We start from the raw sequence: 19426 nt of genomic DNA on the forward strand, positions 1-19426 counted from the left end.
ATAATTTTTCCGTCTTGGCTCAACACAAGTTAGAGAAATTTGATATTGGCTCTTGTTGACGTTAGCGCAGGTGGAATCGTTTTATGTCTGGACCGTGCTCGTGAATCAATTGAGATTTTCTATCCGTTAGCTAATTTCGCCTGCCTTTGTTGCTTGACTCCGTGAGAGAATTTTCTTGAGAGCTCTTCCACAGAGTCAGTAACAAAGACATACGAACTTACGGTGTTCTTATGTCCACCCTGCCTGTGTCAGCCTTACCGCGATGTAACACTCAAACTAAAATTTATAAATATGTAATGGAGATTAACAAATAGCTAGAACTCAATTGTCTGTTAGCGAGTGTACCTTTAGCGAGTGACTTTTAGAACTTATTAAGACAGTGTTCCAAACAAACTAAACATACATATCAAGAATAAGCTCGTAAACAGGGTACATTTTTCGATTATTCATGTATAGTAATGGAGTCATGACTAAAATGGAAGAGTTACATGGATTCTATTACTAAAAGAGTCAGATATATTGTTTATAATATATCAAAACAAAAAAATTTCATGGATATAAAATCTTTATTGACAATTTACCATACTTTTTTTGAAAGTAATACCACTCATGGCAAACTTACCTGAGGAATAGCTACAATGATGTCATGAACAATATCCTAAAAATACAGAATAAATTAGTAAAAAATTTAATCAAAAAACCTTTCAGGAACAGAAATATGATATGACATCAATTTTAACTCATGAATAAAAGATTATTTAGCAGTTTATTTAGTTAAATTGATAAAAGATAGTATGATATTACTTTATTTATAAAAACTTATGAAAGTTTGTGTTTCACGTCGAGGAAAGTGTTCTTTCTGATCCAGTTTTGGTTAACAATGATAATGATAATTATTAAGATTTTTATGAAAAAATATTAGTTGGAAATAAAAGAAATAAAAATAAACATAGACTTTGAGTACAAAAGAATTTGAGTATTGTCAATCAGATGTTAGAGTAAATTTATATCAGTTAAGAATAAATTCAAAAATATTTTTAATTTAACAGCTTTGTATAGACGTAAAGATTAAATAAGTAAGAGATATACAAAAATGAAAATCTTCGAAAAACCTCGGAATATCTGATAGCGTAATATATTACGTGATATTGTTCATGACATTACGGTAGAGCAGATCAATAATGTTGTTGGTAAATGCTTACCTTTCCATGATTTGGATTTAAAAAGTATAATACGAGGGTGAGTCAATAAGTCCTTAGAAAAAGATAGAAAAAAAATTTTTTTTTGGTATATTTTTTAATTTTTCAATATAATCCCCTTCTAGCTCGATAAACTTTCCAGGCATCCTTTAAGTATTTTTAAAATAGCCATTTTTTTGTGCTATGATCTCCTCGTTCGAGATGAATCATTATTCGCTAATCTTTTTTTTTAGGTTTGGGAATAAAAAAATTGACAAGAGACAAAATCTGGTGAATACAGTGGATGATTTACTAATTTGAACTTTAAATCCTTAATTTTAGTCATTGAAACTAATCAAATGTGCACTCGTGTATTGTCCTCATGAAACAATTTTTTTTTGTTCAATTGAGGACGTTTTTTCTTTATTTTCCAACAATGACGCATAATACTCTCCTGTGATTGTTTGTCCTTTTTCTAAATATTCGACAAAGATAATTTCACGTGCACCATAAAAAACAGTAGCCATAACCTTGCCGGCCGATTTCATTGTCTTTGCCTTCTTTGAAGTTGATTGACCTTTGACAATCCATTGTTTTGACTGTTCTTTCGTCTTCGGTGTGTAGTGGTGTATCCACGTTTTGTCTACAGTTATGAATCGACGTAGAAAGTCGTCCGAGTTACGGTGGATGCGTGCCAAGAGGGCCTCAGCGGTTACCACTCGACTGCGTCTGTTCTCGGCTGAGAACAAACGCAGCATCGATCTTGCAGAAATTTTTTTCGTGTCCAATTTGTCATGCCAAATCGAAATGACTGTACCTTTTGAAACCCTTGTGGCCTCAACTATTTCGTACAATTTTATTCCTTGGTCACTTAACACTATGATTGATCATTTTCAGAGTGTTGACGTCTACAGGATGGCCTGAACGATGTTCATAACGATGTACGGACACGTTTAAATTCATTTACCCAATTGTAAACAGTTGCAAACACAGGGGCAGATACACCATCAACTGCATCTAACTCAGCTTTGATTTCTTTCGGTGTAAGGCCTTTTAAATATAAATGATTTATCACCGCGCGGAACTCACTTTTTATCATTGTTAACAAGAAACAAAGTTATTCACTTTGATCGACAATTAAAACGGAATTACTCGGTAGATCTGGCCGAATCTTCGACAGCACTGTATTTAATAGTGACGCTTGCTGATGTAACATAAGTTAGGATGCTTTGAGCGCGATCTCTTGGATTTTCTAAGAATCTTGAGTTTCCCGTTCGGCAAGCTGTTGAGTCAACCGTTGAATTTCGTTTTGTACTTGGCCTCTTTGCCTCTGTTGAAGGTCATGAAGTGGATCGTCGGGAAGAGCGTTCATCGTTGTTGTTCCTTCTCGCTTAACGGTTTTCCTCGGATGTGGAAAGTACGAATTAATTAAAATTCTATGCGATGTTTTCCCGTTTCTCGTTATGTAATCTGAATTCTCATTTTCTGCCATACTTGTTAATGCAGTCCGAACACATGGTTGGGCGCCAATGTAAAACATACAAAAATGTTTAGAGTTAAAAAATATTAAAGGGCTAGCAAAAAGTTAGTAGAGTAACGTAGGCAGTTTTGAGAATTAATTTAGGGCGCAAGATACAGGGATGAACAAAATACTTGATATTTCACTTCGGGGATTTCTTTCATTCGTTGTATACACATATTCTTACATTAAAAGCACCTAGCACACCGACATACGTCATCACATTCTCACCAGGCACCGATAAACGTACACATTAATTTTCATTCCCATCGCGCTATCGGGTCTAACAATTGGTGTCGCACGTTAGTTCAAATCCAACCCTACAAAATACAACGTGGCCTACAGGTCGACGTCGGGTTATGGTCAGCACGTAGCAAACGCTTACGGATTTTCGATGCATCGTAGTTGATTGCAGTGTCCCCACTTTGCCGCGTACGTAGTCCTCGAATCCGGTGTAGGAAGATTGTAGCCGGTTGCTCTTCTGTAGCGGTACTCGGCCAGCTAGCCAAGGTCTTGTCCCATATCCCGAAAGCTTTGATGGTCTGCGAGGGGTACGGCGACATCGGGAACGATATGAAATATTCCTTACGCGCTCCGCTACTTTTATGTGTATGAATCTAGCCGGTTAGCGCAGAGCGATTCGTCGACTCGTCGCACTGCTCACGAATTCCTTATAGCGCGCAATTACAAATCTCTTGTTACAGTCTAATGCACTGTCTTTTAAAGCTAGATGCTGACGAAAGGAGCACTCACCCTCACGAGGTTCCTTACAAGGAGTAAGAGGCTTAATTTACCTAGAAGAAGTCGTTCCCTATGAAATTATGGTTGGTAGAGGCCAGAAGTCAACTACATCAAACAACACGTCACAGAGAATTTGTCAAATATTCACCTTCCTGGTAGTACCTGTGTGGAATTCCAAAAATAACATAAGACCAAACTAAACTAATGTTGCAAATAACTAACTAAAAAACTCCTGTATTCTTAGGTGACGTTATAGAAAATTGATAGAACCAGTAGCAGTAAAGCAATAAAGGCATGGAAAGAGCTCAGGGAAGTCTTGGATTGTTGATATCAACAATACGGAAAACAAAAACTGTTGCCGTCAACAATGAGCACAGGAAAATCTTCTCGTCACCATAAGTGATTTTAAAGAGTCGAAACAGCGGTATTAAGAAGTATTTCTACCGTTTATTTATGAGACCTGTATTTTGTTTGGATTCGCCACTTGGACCTAAAAAGAGTAAATTTAATAAAATGAATTAAAATGATGAGAAAGGGAAAGTTATGATAATTTTTGCTCGTACAACTCGTTTCATTCAATCACTTGATTTTTATGAATTCGGATTATGAAATAACTTTCTTAAATATTTTTCTTGTATAATTATTTTTTAACAATACGAGATCAATTTGCATTTGTGAAATAACAGCTTGAAAATTTAGACATTGACTCATAATTAATTTTCATCGCCATGTTTCATAAATTTATTCAAACATGCTTGATAGAAAGCTATATTGAAAAGATTATATCATAGAAAAGCCAGAAAATCCAACCTATTCTAGTAGATTTTGTTTTTATTATTATAATTTACATTGCAGTTACTGTAATCAAGTAGCAACATCAGATTTGCTTGATGCTTGAATTTTCTGTGCATTCAATATTTTTATGACACTAAAAATATCATATTGTTCATTACTGTAAAAGATGCATAGTAATGTAATTCAATAATACGAAAGTAAGTTAATTTGTTCATGTTATATTATTGTAAATACGTATTGTGTAGTATTGTACGTTATATTACGAAGAATTTAGATTTGTATGTTTCTTCAGTAGGTATAGATTATTAGTTGATAGGATACAGGTTATTTTAATGATTTTTACTAAAAATAAAAACTTTGAATTAGCAACATACTTTTCTTTTATACTTTTCTAAATATTTCCAATTGTTCACCGTTCAGTAAATGCAGATCCTTACTTTTTGGACCTGATCAGATCATGCAAAATTTGGGATTGGTTAAACACTTAACTCAGGTTTTGCCTTGAAGTGATCTGAATATAGTTGAATAGAATGAAAGGGATGTGAAAAATCGATTCTGAGGCCCAAAAAATTTGACTTTTGCATATCAACAGAATCTAAATTATGTGTACGTATGTAATACGCTATATAAACATAAACGTTAAATAGCTATTTCCAAGTTTAAAAAGAAAACTCCGCCGAAAAAAAAAATTGTATCTATTATTGTTTGATATTAAAGATATGTATAAAATTTCAGAAAGATCGGAGACTTACACATGGGCACTTATAGGTGAAAACTATTGAAGGTAAGAACAGCGGTCAAAAAAATTTTTGACTTTACTCATCATAATTTTTGCCTACTATACAAACAATATTTATACCATTTTTTAACAAACTGGATTACCTATACCTCTAACTGATCGTAACAGTCAAATCGAAGTACATAAATCATGTAGATAATAATTCATTTATAATGTGTGGGTTTTTTTATAGTAGTCACATATTTTATATTATAAATATTTGAATAACCTGCAGTTTCTATATGTTTAAACTAGAATTTTCGATGAAGACATTAATAGAAATCCAGTGAACAGATTTTTTATTTTTATGAAATATATGATGTATATTATTATAAATAAATGTGATAAATTTATGAAGGTAGCTTATGTCTTTCCAATTCAAGTAAAATGATATGTAGTTTATAAATATTTATTAGTTTTAATAAGAAATTCAATAATTATTTTATCTTTCTATTTTTCGCGAAATACTATTATCTAATTTGATAATCATTTCAGAAACTTTTTGCTGTCTGAAATGGACATGATAAGCAATATTCATTGCTTGAATTTTTCATAAATGTTTAAATCTTCAAACTTTTATTAACAATACTTTTGTGTGACTGAACAGTGTGCTTATATATATAGTTTGTCGATTGAAAACGTGTTAAAGGAGTGTAAAATTAGTTTCAACAATGGCAGTGACCAGATGTTTACTGAAATGAATAGAACAACAGTATTGTAGTATTAAAGTCTGTTTTCTACTTCATCATCATCATCATTTTCATCGTTATTATCTTCAGATTCTTCTTTGTATCCAGGATGTTCAGATATTGCATAGTAATTACCATTATAAATTACTCCAAGCTCACGTAACATATCACCTCTGATAATAGCTTTGATAGTCCAGTTATAACATTCATCACTTTCGCTTTCACGGTCAAGTTTTTCAACATCAAGAATTTTTGAATTCAGTCGTTCGAGAATAATACCTATATCTTTAATACTAAGATGATGTTTTTGATCTACTGTTAGTTGATCAATTAATAATAAAAATTTTTCAGATGTTATGACTTCATCTTCAATGATTGTATTTTCGGTTTCAGACTCGGAACTTTCATGCTGCTCGTGATGTTGTGAATAATGTTCCGTTAAGATTTGTGATTGTAAATGATCTCCAGTAGTTGTATCACAAAAACGAACATGACCTTTTGTTATACCTTGTCGACGCGTACCATCTGACAATGAGCTTATTGGCTGTGGTGAAGAATTTTGTATAATTTGTTGTATACCATGTAATTGTGGATCTTGAATTGGTGATGTTGCTACGGATTTATGGACAGCAATACGTCTACCTTCTTCATGTAATGCACAACAATGAAAGTCACATTCCGGACCTTGGCTGTTATCAATACTATTTATAGGACTTCCATTTCGTGTTATCGGTTGATGAATATGACTTGAACATTCGGCAGTATGGATATGAATAGTTGTGCTATCGAAGGAGCCAGTACCCTGCTTAACTAAGTGACCATGCTGATTTACTGCGCCATAGGAACTGTTACTTTGACTAACGAAGCTCCGTTGCACCACATCATCATGGTTTATCACAGTTATTTGTGGGCTATTATACCGTGTCCCTAATCCGATAATATCGGAACAAGTTGGTGATTTATTATTATAATTTAATTTATCTAGACTTGTTTGAATGATTAATGATGACCGGTGATTTAAATTTGAGTCATTTTTCTTCGCCGGCGAGTATTTGGACGTTTGCCCAGTTTCAGAAATTTTAGGCTGCATCTGTGTTGAAGATGAGCGCTGATCCCAATGCAGGACCACAGTGACGCGGCCCTTATTGTCCATAATTTTCCATGATGGTGTTTCATCATGTAATTCTAGGGCATGGATGGTTTCACAAACTATTTTTGGTATTGCTGTGATAGCTGGAACAAAAAAGCACGATAATAACATTTTTGACAATATTCATTCAGAAAATATTATCAATATTATTTTATGAACAGTATAATAATTATTCATCAACTGGACTTAGGGTATCATTTGAAATAAAATTTTATATGGTATAAATAATAAGTCAATACAATTTTAAACCTTCTTTGTGGAATAAATTTATGATTATAAGCTTCATTTCTAGACAGAGATTGTATTGAGTAGTTTTATTTATACAGAAGCAAGTTTTGTTTGGTGTAAAAATAGAAAAGCTACAAGCTTCAGAAATATGGATGAGCAATATACATAATTTTATTTCAGTATCATTTGGTACAAAATGTTTTGTCAATATAATTGTACTGACAAAGCATTTCGTACTAAAAGATGCTAGTACAAACTAATAGGGTTATTTGATTATGTAAAAATCGTAACTGGCACACAAAAAAGTCGTCTTATCAAAAGTGACATACCTATATCCTTATGTATTTTGACACGCCGAGTCCGAATCCGGGGTCAGGATTAAAGGCAGTTTTCAAAAGATATATACAACAGATTTCTTTTCTTCTTCTATGTTTTTGACTATTTTTCTTTCTTAAGCATCCAATAAAAATTTGCCATCTCATTCACATCCCACATTTCTTGATACCAGTGTTCCCAATCTTTGATATTTTGATGAAACCGTTTACTTTGTTTATCTTTGTAGTCTCCGAGGTTTTCTGGAAAGTAATTAGGATGGAAATTTAGATATTGCAACTTTAAATGCATTAAATAATCCAACTCTTTCATGTTTTCTAATAAATCTTCAACCAAAGTTTCGTAATCTTCACTCTACTGATTTTTCAAGAACACTCTGCGATTTTTTTATTTAAATTGACTATACAGCATTCTCTGTAGGATTCATTTTTGTAATAAATTTTTCATCTTAAAATAAAGCACAAACTTATGGACCATTAAAATTACTACATTTTAATTTAATATCGCTTATGCCTAGAAATTTCTCTCTTCGATATTAAAAACATAGAATCTCTTTATTCAGAGCTTCAATGAATGGCTTCTTAAAACGAAGTTTGATATGTACGGATGAAATAAAAATATGTGAAGGATTTATTAAAGGGTCATGGATATTTTTTAATTCTGAATAGAAATTTGTTTTCCTTGGTCACTCTTTCTATGCATAGTGATTCTTCCTATCTATACTATTTCAAAGATATAAGAAATAAGGATATTTCATAAAGCCTGACTGATATCCTAAGAACAGGGTTGAAATTTTAAGATCTCCGTATACTTTCAATTAGTGTTCCGCATAATTAATTTTTTACCCAGTGGCTTAAAAGTAGTATTTTTCCGTCTGTGATTAGGTTAGTAACATGCTAATTACGACCTCGCTAGGTGAAAGAATTATGTACGCACCATGGCTAGAAAATTGGTAAGCCTACAGTACTTGTTTGATATCCTCGACTACGCCTCGGTTGTAAATTCTCACGTGCTATGAACTTACCGATACTTTCTCGGCTTAGACACATAATCTACTATTCTACAGTACTATCTCCAAATTTTTGTATCCCTCAACTTTATTTACTGAGCTATCAAAATATGTGCAAACATATTTTTATTGTGCAGAATAGGCTTTCAAGTCATTTTAAAAAGTTAATAAATGGTTTTGACTCTTCATCCTTATAAATATTAGGTTAAATTCATTTATTAACTATTTTACAAATTTACAAAATGTTAACGATTTTTCTTTATCTTTGTATATGTATACAGCTATGAACGAAAATATTCAAACCACAAACTACGTATACCTGAAGAATGAAGGCTTGTTGTGAGCTTAAAAATGAAACCACTATAAATTAAAAAAACATGTTTTTCTCATTATATTTTAATAAACTAGAGAAAAGTGACGTTTCTTTTTTCAATAGGGTTAAACTATTTTTAAAATATTAAGATAATTCTTTGGGTTCATCTTAATCTCAAATGCTTTTATTTTCGAAATAAATTACAGGAGTTACAGTGGCTCAGTGAATAAGAGCACAGGCTTTTGTACAAGAGGTTATAGGTTTGAACTTCGGGCATGTGAAAATTTTTAGAAATGAAATTTTCGCATATTTGTTACCGTTAATCCGATGGTTTGGATTCCATCTTAAATTGTAGTTCCAGTCATATTACGTATAAAATTTTCTCCCCCTGAATCATTTAAAAAAATGGTAGAGGAAGAAGGTCTACATAGTCATTAGTATAGAAACCGAAACTAATACATGAAGGTGCATAGTATACTTCTGCATCGTTCTACATGTATGTAATTTTTGAAAGTACAATAAAAATAACAATATAGTATGTATGGAAAAAATAACCTTAATTACTAAAAATCAGTGATTATAAAATGCTGAAAATTATACATTTGAATATGTGGTTGAATATTTTCGTACCTAGTCATTTGAAATTTTTGTCAGCTAAACACAAAAGTTTAATTTAGACATGGCGTTAAGAAAATTAAGTTAACAAAAGATTAATTTAGACATTATGTTAAGAAAAATTTAAAAAAATTTTTAAAAAAATTATGTTGAGGCATAATGATAGCAAATTTTTAAAGTGTTTGTAGAATAACGAAATTGCTGCATTTTCATTGTTTTATGAAACACAATTTTTTAAACTAAAATTTCTTATGAATCCCATCTATATCAGGTCAACGTTTTTTGATTGCATGAATACCTCTTTTGAGTAGAGCAAACACTGAAAACATATACTAGAAAATCAAAAAATCCAAGATAGTGTAAAGCTTAAAAATAAAAAATGACATAAAGCGGAATTAGGAGTGCCTTCAAATTTTAACAACTGTATAGACATGAAAGAGTTGATGAAGAAATTGCATGATATTTACTAGGATAAATATTATACCTAATATTTATAATATAATATTGCATCTAATAATATTAAGCCTGATATTATGATATATATAATATGTAAAATATTATCCTTAATATTTATGAAGACAAAGAGTTGAGACTATTTATTGACACTTTGGGTAGATCTGAAAGCTGTTCTTCTGTACAATGGAAATTCGTTTGCACGTATTTCGATAGCTCAGTAAATAAAGTTGGAGAAAACAAGAATTTGGAGATAGTACCATAGAAAATTAATTATGTGGAACACCACTTGATAATTTTATATTTTAACTTTGACTGTAGAACAGTATTCAGGCTTTACGAAAAACCTTATATTCTTTTTAGTTTTTGAATAGTAGAGATAAAAAGAATAACTATGCATAAAAAGAGTGATCCAGGTGGACCATTTTTTACCCAGGGATCAGATCCGTGATCCTTTAATAAATCCTTCCCATATTTTGATTTTAGAGAAATTTCTGGACATAAGCAATACTAAACTAAAAAAAAGACATTTTTGATGGTCCACAAATCCGTACTGTCTACTGAGATAAAAAATTCGTCAAAAAAAAAAATAAATAAAAATAAATAAGTAAATAAATTAATAAATAAACTTGGCAGAAATTGATGCATAGTCAAGTTTTAAAAAAATATTAAGAATATTTCTTGGAAAATTAGTAGAGTGAAAATTACGAAACTTTCGAAGAATATTTATTGAAAAATTTCAAAGTATTTCAATAAATCTTTCGTTGATTAAAGAATTTATAGAGTTAAATTGTTTAATGTATTTAAAGTTACATTTTCTAGAATTCCATCATAATTGCTTTTCAGTATCGTTGGAGATACAATGAAGAACGAGGTCAACTATTGCATCAAGATATCAAAGAAGTAGAATACCAAGAAAGGTGGTATGTTAATATAATAGCACACTTTTTCAAGTTCACATATTTCAGAAAATTTTAATGATCCAGAAATGTAAAATAATAGATGAAATCTATTTTCTAGGAGGTCTGTCCCTAAAGAATCCAACCTACCTCGATTTTTCGGTACTTGATTTAATCTATGTTATCCAGGGGGGGTGGCATCCTTCAATGTAGTCCCTATTTGATTGAATAAGACGCTCATATCGATGTTTCCACTTATTAGTGCATTCTTGAAAGTCAGACTTTGGACTCGCCTTTGGTGCATTCATCGCATTACATAGTTTCAACAGTTTCTTTATTATCGAATCGGCATTTTCAATTGAGGAAAGAGCAAAAAATCGTAGGAAGTTATATCGGGATTGTATGGAGGCTGGTAGAGCTGCGCAATACTGTGTTTCAATAAATTCTGCAGCACAAAGTTTGAGGTGTGCGCTGAAGCATTGTTGTGATGAAGAAGCCAGTCACCAGTTTCTAAAAGTTGCGACGGGGGAGAGGGAGGGGAAAAATAATTGACAGGTATTTCTCCGGTCTCGCACTGTCGCCAGCGGCGCGCAGTCAGCCGAGACAACGTATGCAGCTTTTATTTATTTCGTTGGGCGCCAGCTACCGTGCTCTCGCGTTAGGAGAGCAGGTAGCGCTGCAGCGTTGGCTGGTTCGGCGTGGTCCTGCTGGTCGCTGTGAGGGTCGGGTGGTTTCCCCGCTGCCTCCCTCCTCGTCGCCGTCGGTGCTCTGCGCGTGGCCGGCTATCACCTGTGAAGGATGAAGTGGGAGCGCGAAGTCCTAGGCCACGAATTCGTTCGAGTCTGAAACGGGGAGGCGCATCGAGCGAAAGGGGGGGAGGGGGGCAACGGGTGGTTTACAAGGCCACCCACGGCTGCGGCTCGTTCGGCTAGCTAGGTGTAGTTCGGGGCATGGCGGCTCTCAATCCAGAAGCGGGTACATCGAGGGGGGCGTCACAGGGGTGCCCCGACTGACGGGCTAGTAGCTTGGGAGATAGCTTCTTCCGTGGACTGGTAGCGTGGTTCCCGCGACGGCGGCTATCGGCTAGGTGACAATCAGATTATTCGCGTACGCGCCTACCGATCTCAGACCGATCGGGAAAGCTACGGGGGATAAGGCGATCAAGTGGGTGCAGTCAATAACAAATCAGATTTAAGGGTAACTCAACTTTATTATGCCAAAACTTCCCAGGTCAACCCCAGTGATCTATCCCTCGCGATGGTCAGCCTGGTCTAGGTTACTGGGGGACGCGAGTGGCGTACTACGACGCGAAGTCGATCTAGGCAGACAATAGCTCGGATAAATAATTTCGGGTTTCGGACACGGTCAAGCAATGTCGATTTGTTTATTCGCGGCGATAATTCCAGCTCGTTCGAGGTAAATACGCGTAGGAATCCGGTCGGTCGCGCGAAGGTCAGTTACTGCTCGCGGTGTTGTTGGCACTTTGTAGCGACGATCGCGAACAAAATAAAGACGACTATGTATATCCGAACTTTGCCGGTCAAGCGAAGGTCTAGCACGACTCGCGTAATGTTTTCGATCGACTCGGAAAAGGAATTCGTAGATGCGCACTCTTAGGAAACTCGTTTCTCGGATGACAACAGTGCAACGACGCACAAGACGATGCTCGGAAGGTCGGTGGCGAAAACATGCACAGCAACGGCAACGGGCGCGCGAAGGTCATACGGCATACCCGCGCGCGGACATTCGGCAGTCATGCGGCGATTTCGTCTTTCAGATACGGGACAATGAAACGACGCAACAAAGGAAAAGCTCGGAGAGACAACGGCAAACATACATGATCGCGAGGCGTAATGCGCGCGAAGGTCATACGGCACTCCCGTACCGCGGGCGTTCGGTAATCACGCGATAACTTCGTCTTGCAGACAATGACCGCTACTACGGCTCGACAAAAGATGCTCAAAAGGGGTCGGCAATAAGCATCATCGGACGCGCGAAGGTCGTACGACACTCCCGAAACGCGGCGGTCGGCAATGCGCGGCAATCTCGCGATCGTCGGTCATGCAAAAATCAGTAGTAGGAAAATGTACTTACTCCTGTCAATTTTTCGGGTAATTACTGTCACGGCTACAGCCGCCAAGGCCGCTGTAGCGGCCGCTACTAGTGCTGTCTGCGTTGCCGTTATTACTACTGTCGCTGCTTTAATGCTCTATTCCTGTTTTCTGTTTCTATCACTACTTTCCGCTTCTATTGCTACTTATGCTTCTATCACTATTCTGCTTCTGTCACTATTCTGCTTCTATCACTATTCTGCTTCTTTCACTATTCTGCTTCTTTCACTAGTCTACTTCTATCACTATTCTGCTTCTATCACTATTCTGCTTCTTTCACTATTCTTTATTTCTCTCACTATTCGCTCACTTCTTCTCGCTATTCTACTCGCTCCTTCTCGCTTTCGGTACTCGCGCCCGGGCGTCCGCTCGACTGGTTGACTCCAGGGCTGGACGGGTACTGGCGCGCCGTTTTTCGGCGACGCGCCGCTTCTCCTATCTTACTTCCCCTTAGTTATTGTTGATTGGTCGGCTTGTTGCTAAGCCGGGTCTCAGCGCCGTCTATATCGATACTTTTTGCCCGCGCAATTTGTTTATTGGTCGGTTCTTCGCGCCTAATTTGCCTACTGGTCGCGAAGATAGCGTCGGTTTTCACTCATTAGCCCAACCACCCCTAAGCCGATAACGATTGGCCGGTCAAATAGCGTCACTTGTCTATCCTCTTCTATCCACTGCTCGTTGGTCTTACCGATTCCCCTCACTCGCGTCCGATCGGTCTAGTGTCGGCGGTCTCGCTCGCTCTCACGCGCTCGGTCGCCCCTACTTCTAGTCTAACTAGGTCTGCCTTAGTTAACGGGGGCTTGCGATCAGCTGATCGCGGCTGGAAACTTTAAGGGCTTCCAGCTTCCCGGGGGAGTGTCGGATCGGGTCGTGAGTGCGTGAGGGGTTGTACGCGAGCGTAAGGGTCGTGTGAATCGGTCAGGGAGACTTCTGGGGGTCATACTTCGCGAGATCCGGACATGCGTGGGCGGGTGTATGCAGTCGTGGCTGTTCTGCCGCAAGTGCCGGTAGTATATATTTTGTGTGATGACGCATCATCACAAAGTTGTGGTCGTTTTTTCCTTATCACATATGGCAATCTTTTCTAAACTTCAACGTAATACTCTTTGTTGATTGTTTAGTCTGCAGGAGCATATCTGTAGTGCACAATGACTTGATAATCGAAAAAAAAAACAAACCAGAACGAGGATCATTGTTAACAGATGTGCGGACACTTTTGAACCGCTTATACCACCCTTTTATTTGTGTTTTGCCTATAAACCCATCTTTATAGGCCTTTTGCAATATATTCAATAGTTTTCACACAACTTTTACTGAGATAAAAGCATATTTCATGCAAATTCACCGTTCAGTTTATTATGCCGTTTTTATCAGTAAACGAATTGCGACGAACGCAAAAAAGTCGTTGTAAACAAATACACTTTACACGGGAACTAACGCGTTTTATCGGTATCTCAGGTTACTGATGAGAAGGTTAAGAGTTGCTGGTAATGTTCGTACCCTCCACAGGTCACCTGAGTCTCTCCACGCGAAGATGTAAACGTAGGTCGGATACTTTTGAAACAGACTTCTTAGATATTTTAAAGACAAAACGGATCGTTACGAAAGAAAAAAAGTGTGACATCTAGTTCTTTAATTTTCAGATCCTGAAACTTTATTAATATATCGGAATTCCATCATCTCTATAAAGGCATTGTATGACTAAAGTCAATCTACGCCATATTAAATGTGTCACTAATTGTAATTAAGGTAACATAAGAACTGTTATTATGCCGGACTTCAAAACCATAGAAATATCAGTTACCTATCAAACAACTTTTTTGGGAATTTATTATTCAAATTTCCTTGAACCTAACCAGATGGGGTGAAATGGGCCCTGGATTCGAATTCATTGGCCTTCAAAATATATTCATATAGTGATGTAGTATGTAGCCACTGTTATGGGGGATGCGGTGAGAAAATTTATGAATGCATAGAAAATGGTTTTTTTACAACTATTTAATGACGAAGACTTAATATACAGAGTGGTTACACTCGAATTACATAGTCAGAACAAGAAAGAATTTGCTCAGGCAGAACGTTGACCACTAATATCCGCTTGCCTTTTTTCGTTCCGGTTATGCTGTTGAATGCAGCACCAACATTTCTCCTCTCTCTTTTCTTCGCTGCTGCAGCGTATAGTCTGGTACAATAACTCTACTCCGTGTATCTTCACTTTCGCTTTGATGCACCTTTTTATCCGGCTTAAAGGTAGACTCTACGTTACTTTTTTCAGTTTCGTGTGATCCGCAAGACCTAGAAGATATATGCTTTCTGTGGAGTCCAATATCCTTCGAAGACCATGTACCTCTTGAATCAGAATGGCTACGATATGCAGAAAAATGCGCTCCTTAACGTTTAGGGAACAAGCGTGGGCAGCAAGAAAACTACACGGGCATGAGCTCTTACATACATCATTCAACGTTCATACATAATTTGTCTCTCATTTCTCGTTCGGTATTATTCCTTATTACATCTACATTTTTTTTCTCATTGGTTTTACAGGAAAATACTCCCATTTAAAAAGGTATATAAATTACTAAACATAGAAAACATAATAGTAGGTAAACTAGAGAGGCATCAACTCAGAGGGGTATCAGCTCACTGAGTTGAAGCGTGTGAGTTGAGGTGTGTGCATGTTCACCTCACCCCCCCCCCCTGCTGATCGGCCCGTGCGCTGTCGACTCACCCCCCCCCTCCTACTGAGTTATACCGGTGCGTTCTACACACTCCCCCTCCCCTACTGAGTTGATCTGATGTGGCGTATACCGGTGCGTTCTACGCACTCCCCCTCCCCTACTGAGTTGAAGTGATGTGGCTTGATCTGATGTGGCGTGCGTTCTCTGCATTTTCCCCTCTCCCACTGATTTGATTCCTATGCACTGCGCGGGCGTTCTGTGTTACGCGTTTTGATTGTTTTATTGTGTGTGTGTGTGTGTGTGTGTGTGTGTGTGTGTGCGCGCGCGCGCGCGTGTAAAAAATTTTTAGATTCATCTGAAAAAAAACGGACGGATCGGGGATCGAACGCGCGTCCTCCGGATCCGCAGGCCGATGCTCTACCGCTAGAGCTACAGCCACTGTTACCACGGGCCATACCGTATTGTGTATACTGGCTACACACGCGATTGATATGTGGGGGGGGGGCGGCGGCGCCGGCGGCTGCTGCTGCTGCTGCTGCTGCTGCTGGGGAGGGCCCAAGCGCTAATACAATAAATTTTAATAAATATTATAAATAGATATTTATTATATAGATATATTATCAATGTGTATGTGTGTGTGTGTGTGTGTGTGTCTGATCGCTGAAATAAGAAAAGATATATTATTATTAATAATTATTTATTATATAACAAAATATAAAAAATCTACAAAAAAATACAAAAAAATGTATAAAAATTTATAAAAAAAACTAACGCTTAGTTTTCGCCATCATCATTATCATCGGCGTCGTCGTCGTCGTCAACGGTGAAAAATTTTGCAATTTTATACCGCGGGGCGCCGTCGACGGTTTCGTCCGTGACGCGCAGGCGCTTTTTCCCCGTGATGCGGAGACTCTGCATGAGCGCCGTTGTGGGTAATTCCGCGGGCGATCGAGAAGGCTGCCTCCTCAACGGAGCTGGCGACGGCGACCGAGAAGGCTGGCGCACAGCGGGGGAATCTTCGGGACTGCACGACCTCGATGTGAATAATCTTCGCACCACCTGTCTGACCGGCCCGTTCCGATCGACGTGCCGCCTGCTGCCGCGCTGCGGTGGTGATTCCACCCACTGCGGCTGCCGACTGCAGCGACCAGCGGCGCAGTGTGCGCACTCCCAGCCCTCGCATACTGGCATGGTGTTGTTGTGATCGCCGACCTGCAACAAAAAAATGAAAAAAAACTTAGAACATACTACTACCGATTAAAAAAAAAAAGAAAAGAGAAAAAAAGAATCATACCTGTTCTCGTTGACGGCAGGACGTCTCTTGTATCTCTGGTGGTGAAACTAAGTTCACCAAGAGCGGCTGTTGTGGCGTTGTGATGTCGATGATCACGGGTGCTCCTCGAGGCGTCACCAGGTCGACGCATGTCACGCGTCGTGATGGTGGTGGTGGTGGTCGACGCGAGACAATCACCTCGCAGACCATCTCCACGTCGTCGTCGTCATCGTCATCAGACCTGCAAAAAAAAAAAAAAAAGATTCTTTATTTTGAAAAAAATCATTTCATATATCTATCTGTATAATAAATATTCAACTTACACATTCACCGTTGAAGACGATCGGGAGCATGGAGACGATGGCGGTAATTCGAGTGGCGCTGTCCGATGCCTGCTGTAATCGGAAACACTTGTATTTATATTATGCCGATAACGCGATTACGACGACGAAAACCGGACATCGCAAAATAAGAAATTTTAAGTATGTGAGAGAAAAGAATGTTAAATTTAAAATTGGAGTATATACTCACTCTCTCTCTCATATACACACGTACATACATATTATATAACGAATAATACTTTTACATTAATAAATTGATAAATTATCTATATAAAATTTTATCAATTTATTAATACAATATTATTAGATATAAAATTGTGTTATTAGTATACAGAAAAAAAGAACAGAACCTCTTTTTTTAATTTAAGAACATATATGCTCTTATTATTTTTAAAAAATTTATGTATAACTAATACCATTTTATTAATAAATTAATAAAATTTAAATATAATTGTGTTATTAGTATAATGGTATTAATTATAAAAAACAGAATGAGAGAGAGAGGGTAAAAGAGAATGAAACAAAATGTACTTACAATATTGAAGGTGGAGGTGTCAGCAGCATCCGAATGGTTGCCGCTTCGTGGATGTCGTCGTCGTCGTTCCTCCTCCTCGGCGAAGGTGTTCGCGGCTGCTCGACGACGACTTCGTCCACCGCTGCTTCTTGCACCGGTAAATCGATCAATCCGAAGACTTCATCTTCGGAAAGATCTATGTCCTTGCCCAACGCCTCGATTGCTTCATTCAGTGCGTCTTGCCACGACGCATCGTCCAACGAAAACAAATTTTCCAACCGTTCATCACTCATTTTACTTCACTAAACTTGACACTAAACTAAACTTGACTAAACACTTCACTTAACTCCACGACAAAAAAATCACAATGACGTATCGTTGCAAGGCGTTCGAATTTTTATTCATCTTTTGAAACACTAGCCGCGTTTCGGTCATTGGTCGAAGATTTGGGAGTAGGGATGCGAGACTACGCGACAGCACTGATTTTGTCGCACGCATAAGACAATCATAATTAGTGGTGGGAGTAGCTAATGAAAATGTGATTAGTGCGGAGAAGAGACGCCAATGTGTATTAATATAGGATCGCGATAGCGCGTATGCTCTTTATTTCTCACGCAACGGACGAAGAGTAGGTGGTGGCAAGCCGTTGGTAGTGACAAGTTGCAGCGAACGAACGATCGGCCCTTTTCTGGGCCACTTTTTTTTTTTCAAGTTGACGAAGCTGTACAATCCCGACAGTTAATCGATATCATGATCAATTTCAAACAGCACTTTTCAGTGCTAAATTTTCAATAAAAAAAATTTATATTATTTTTTTTATAAAGCAGCACTTTTCAGTGCTATTCAAACGTATGTGCAAATATATCGTAGCCGCAAAGGTAAGGACTAAAACAATAACAATTTGAAATTACGAATAAATTCAACCTTGTGTTTTTCTTTATTCTTACCCCCCCCCCCCCATTTTCAGCGAAACGAGCAGGTAAGTATAAGGTAAGTATTTTTTTAATTAGTTAAAAAATATACACAATAAAAATAGTTCGTTTAATTCAGTGTACAAAATAATACTAAAAAAAAATGATAATTTTTTTCCTAAATCATAAAATAATATACAGTTAGTATGCACTATCTTTAGAAAGAGCGACAATGACTCAGACGGTAGAGCACTGTCGTATAGATGCTAAGGAGGCTAGGTTCGATTCTCCTGTGTATCTATTACCGAAAGATTATTACGAGAAAAAAAATTCGATAAATAATGTTACTAATTATTTATATGTAAATTGTCAACAATTAAATTCAACAGAAAGGACAAGTAATTTCTTCTTAATTAAAAATAATTAAAATATCGTTATTAAAAATCAGTGCGTATATGCGACAGTTTTAAATGACGTCACTCGCATAGGCCGTTGAGTCAATTCCCCACAAGTTGTATGCTTTACATACGCATACGCGTGCGCACGTGTATGTATAACTCATAAAAATTAAATGAATTTTTTTATGCAATGTATGGCATGTATGGAATGAATGGAATGTATGGCACGTATGGCATGTATGAAATTTTTACGCGTGCACACGTGTATGTATAACTCATAAAAATTAAATGAATTTTTTTATGCAATGTATGGCATGTATGGAATGAATGGAATGTATGGCACGTATGGCATGTATGGAATTTTTTAATGGAGGATGGAAGGGGAAATCTCAATCGTTCGTTATAAAAATGAGCTGCATCTCATCAGCAGTCGCATTCGCATCCAGAGTGAACTAGTGTATAGTGTGAAAGAAGAAAGGTTATACGAACATTCTACAATG

General features: G+C 37.1%; 1 protein-coding gene across 3 annotated transcripts in view; it reads right to left on the reverse strand.

Annotated features, from left to right (window-relative positions):
* Positions 1–5255: 5255 nt before the first annotated feature.
* The window catches only part of LOC131675541 (uncharacterized), a 459806-nt gene continuing 445635 nt past the window's right edge, over positions 5256–19426 (reverse strand). For 2 of the 3 annotated variants that reach the window (XM_058954555.1, XM_058954556.1), the window contains one exon: positions 5256–6933. In XM_058954555.1, coding sequence (XP_058810538.1) covers positions 5735–6933 — 1199 coding nt within the window. In that variant the 3' untranslated portion in view covers positions 5256–5734. The remainder of the gene's footprint in view (positions 6934–19426) is intronic. The other variant, XM_058954557.1, reaches the window with a different exon arrangement.

This window comes from Phymastichus coffea, unplaced genomic scaffold (assembly GCF_024137745.1).
Source record: "Phymastichus coffea isolate CEN01 unplaced genomic scaffold, Cenicafe_Pcof_1.1 PCOF00025, whole genome shotgun sequence".
Lineage (NCBI taxonomy): Eukaryota > Metazoa > Arthropoda > Insecta > Hymenoptera > Eulophidae > Phymastichus > Phymastichus coffea.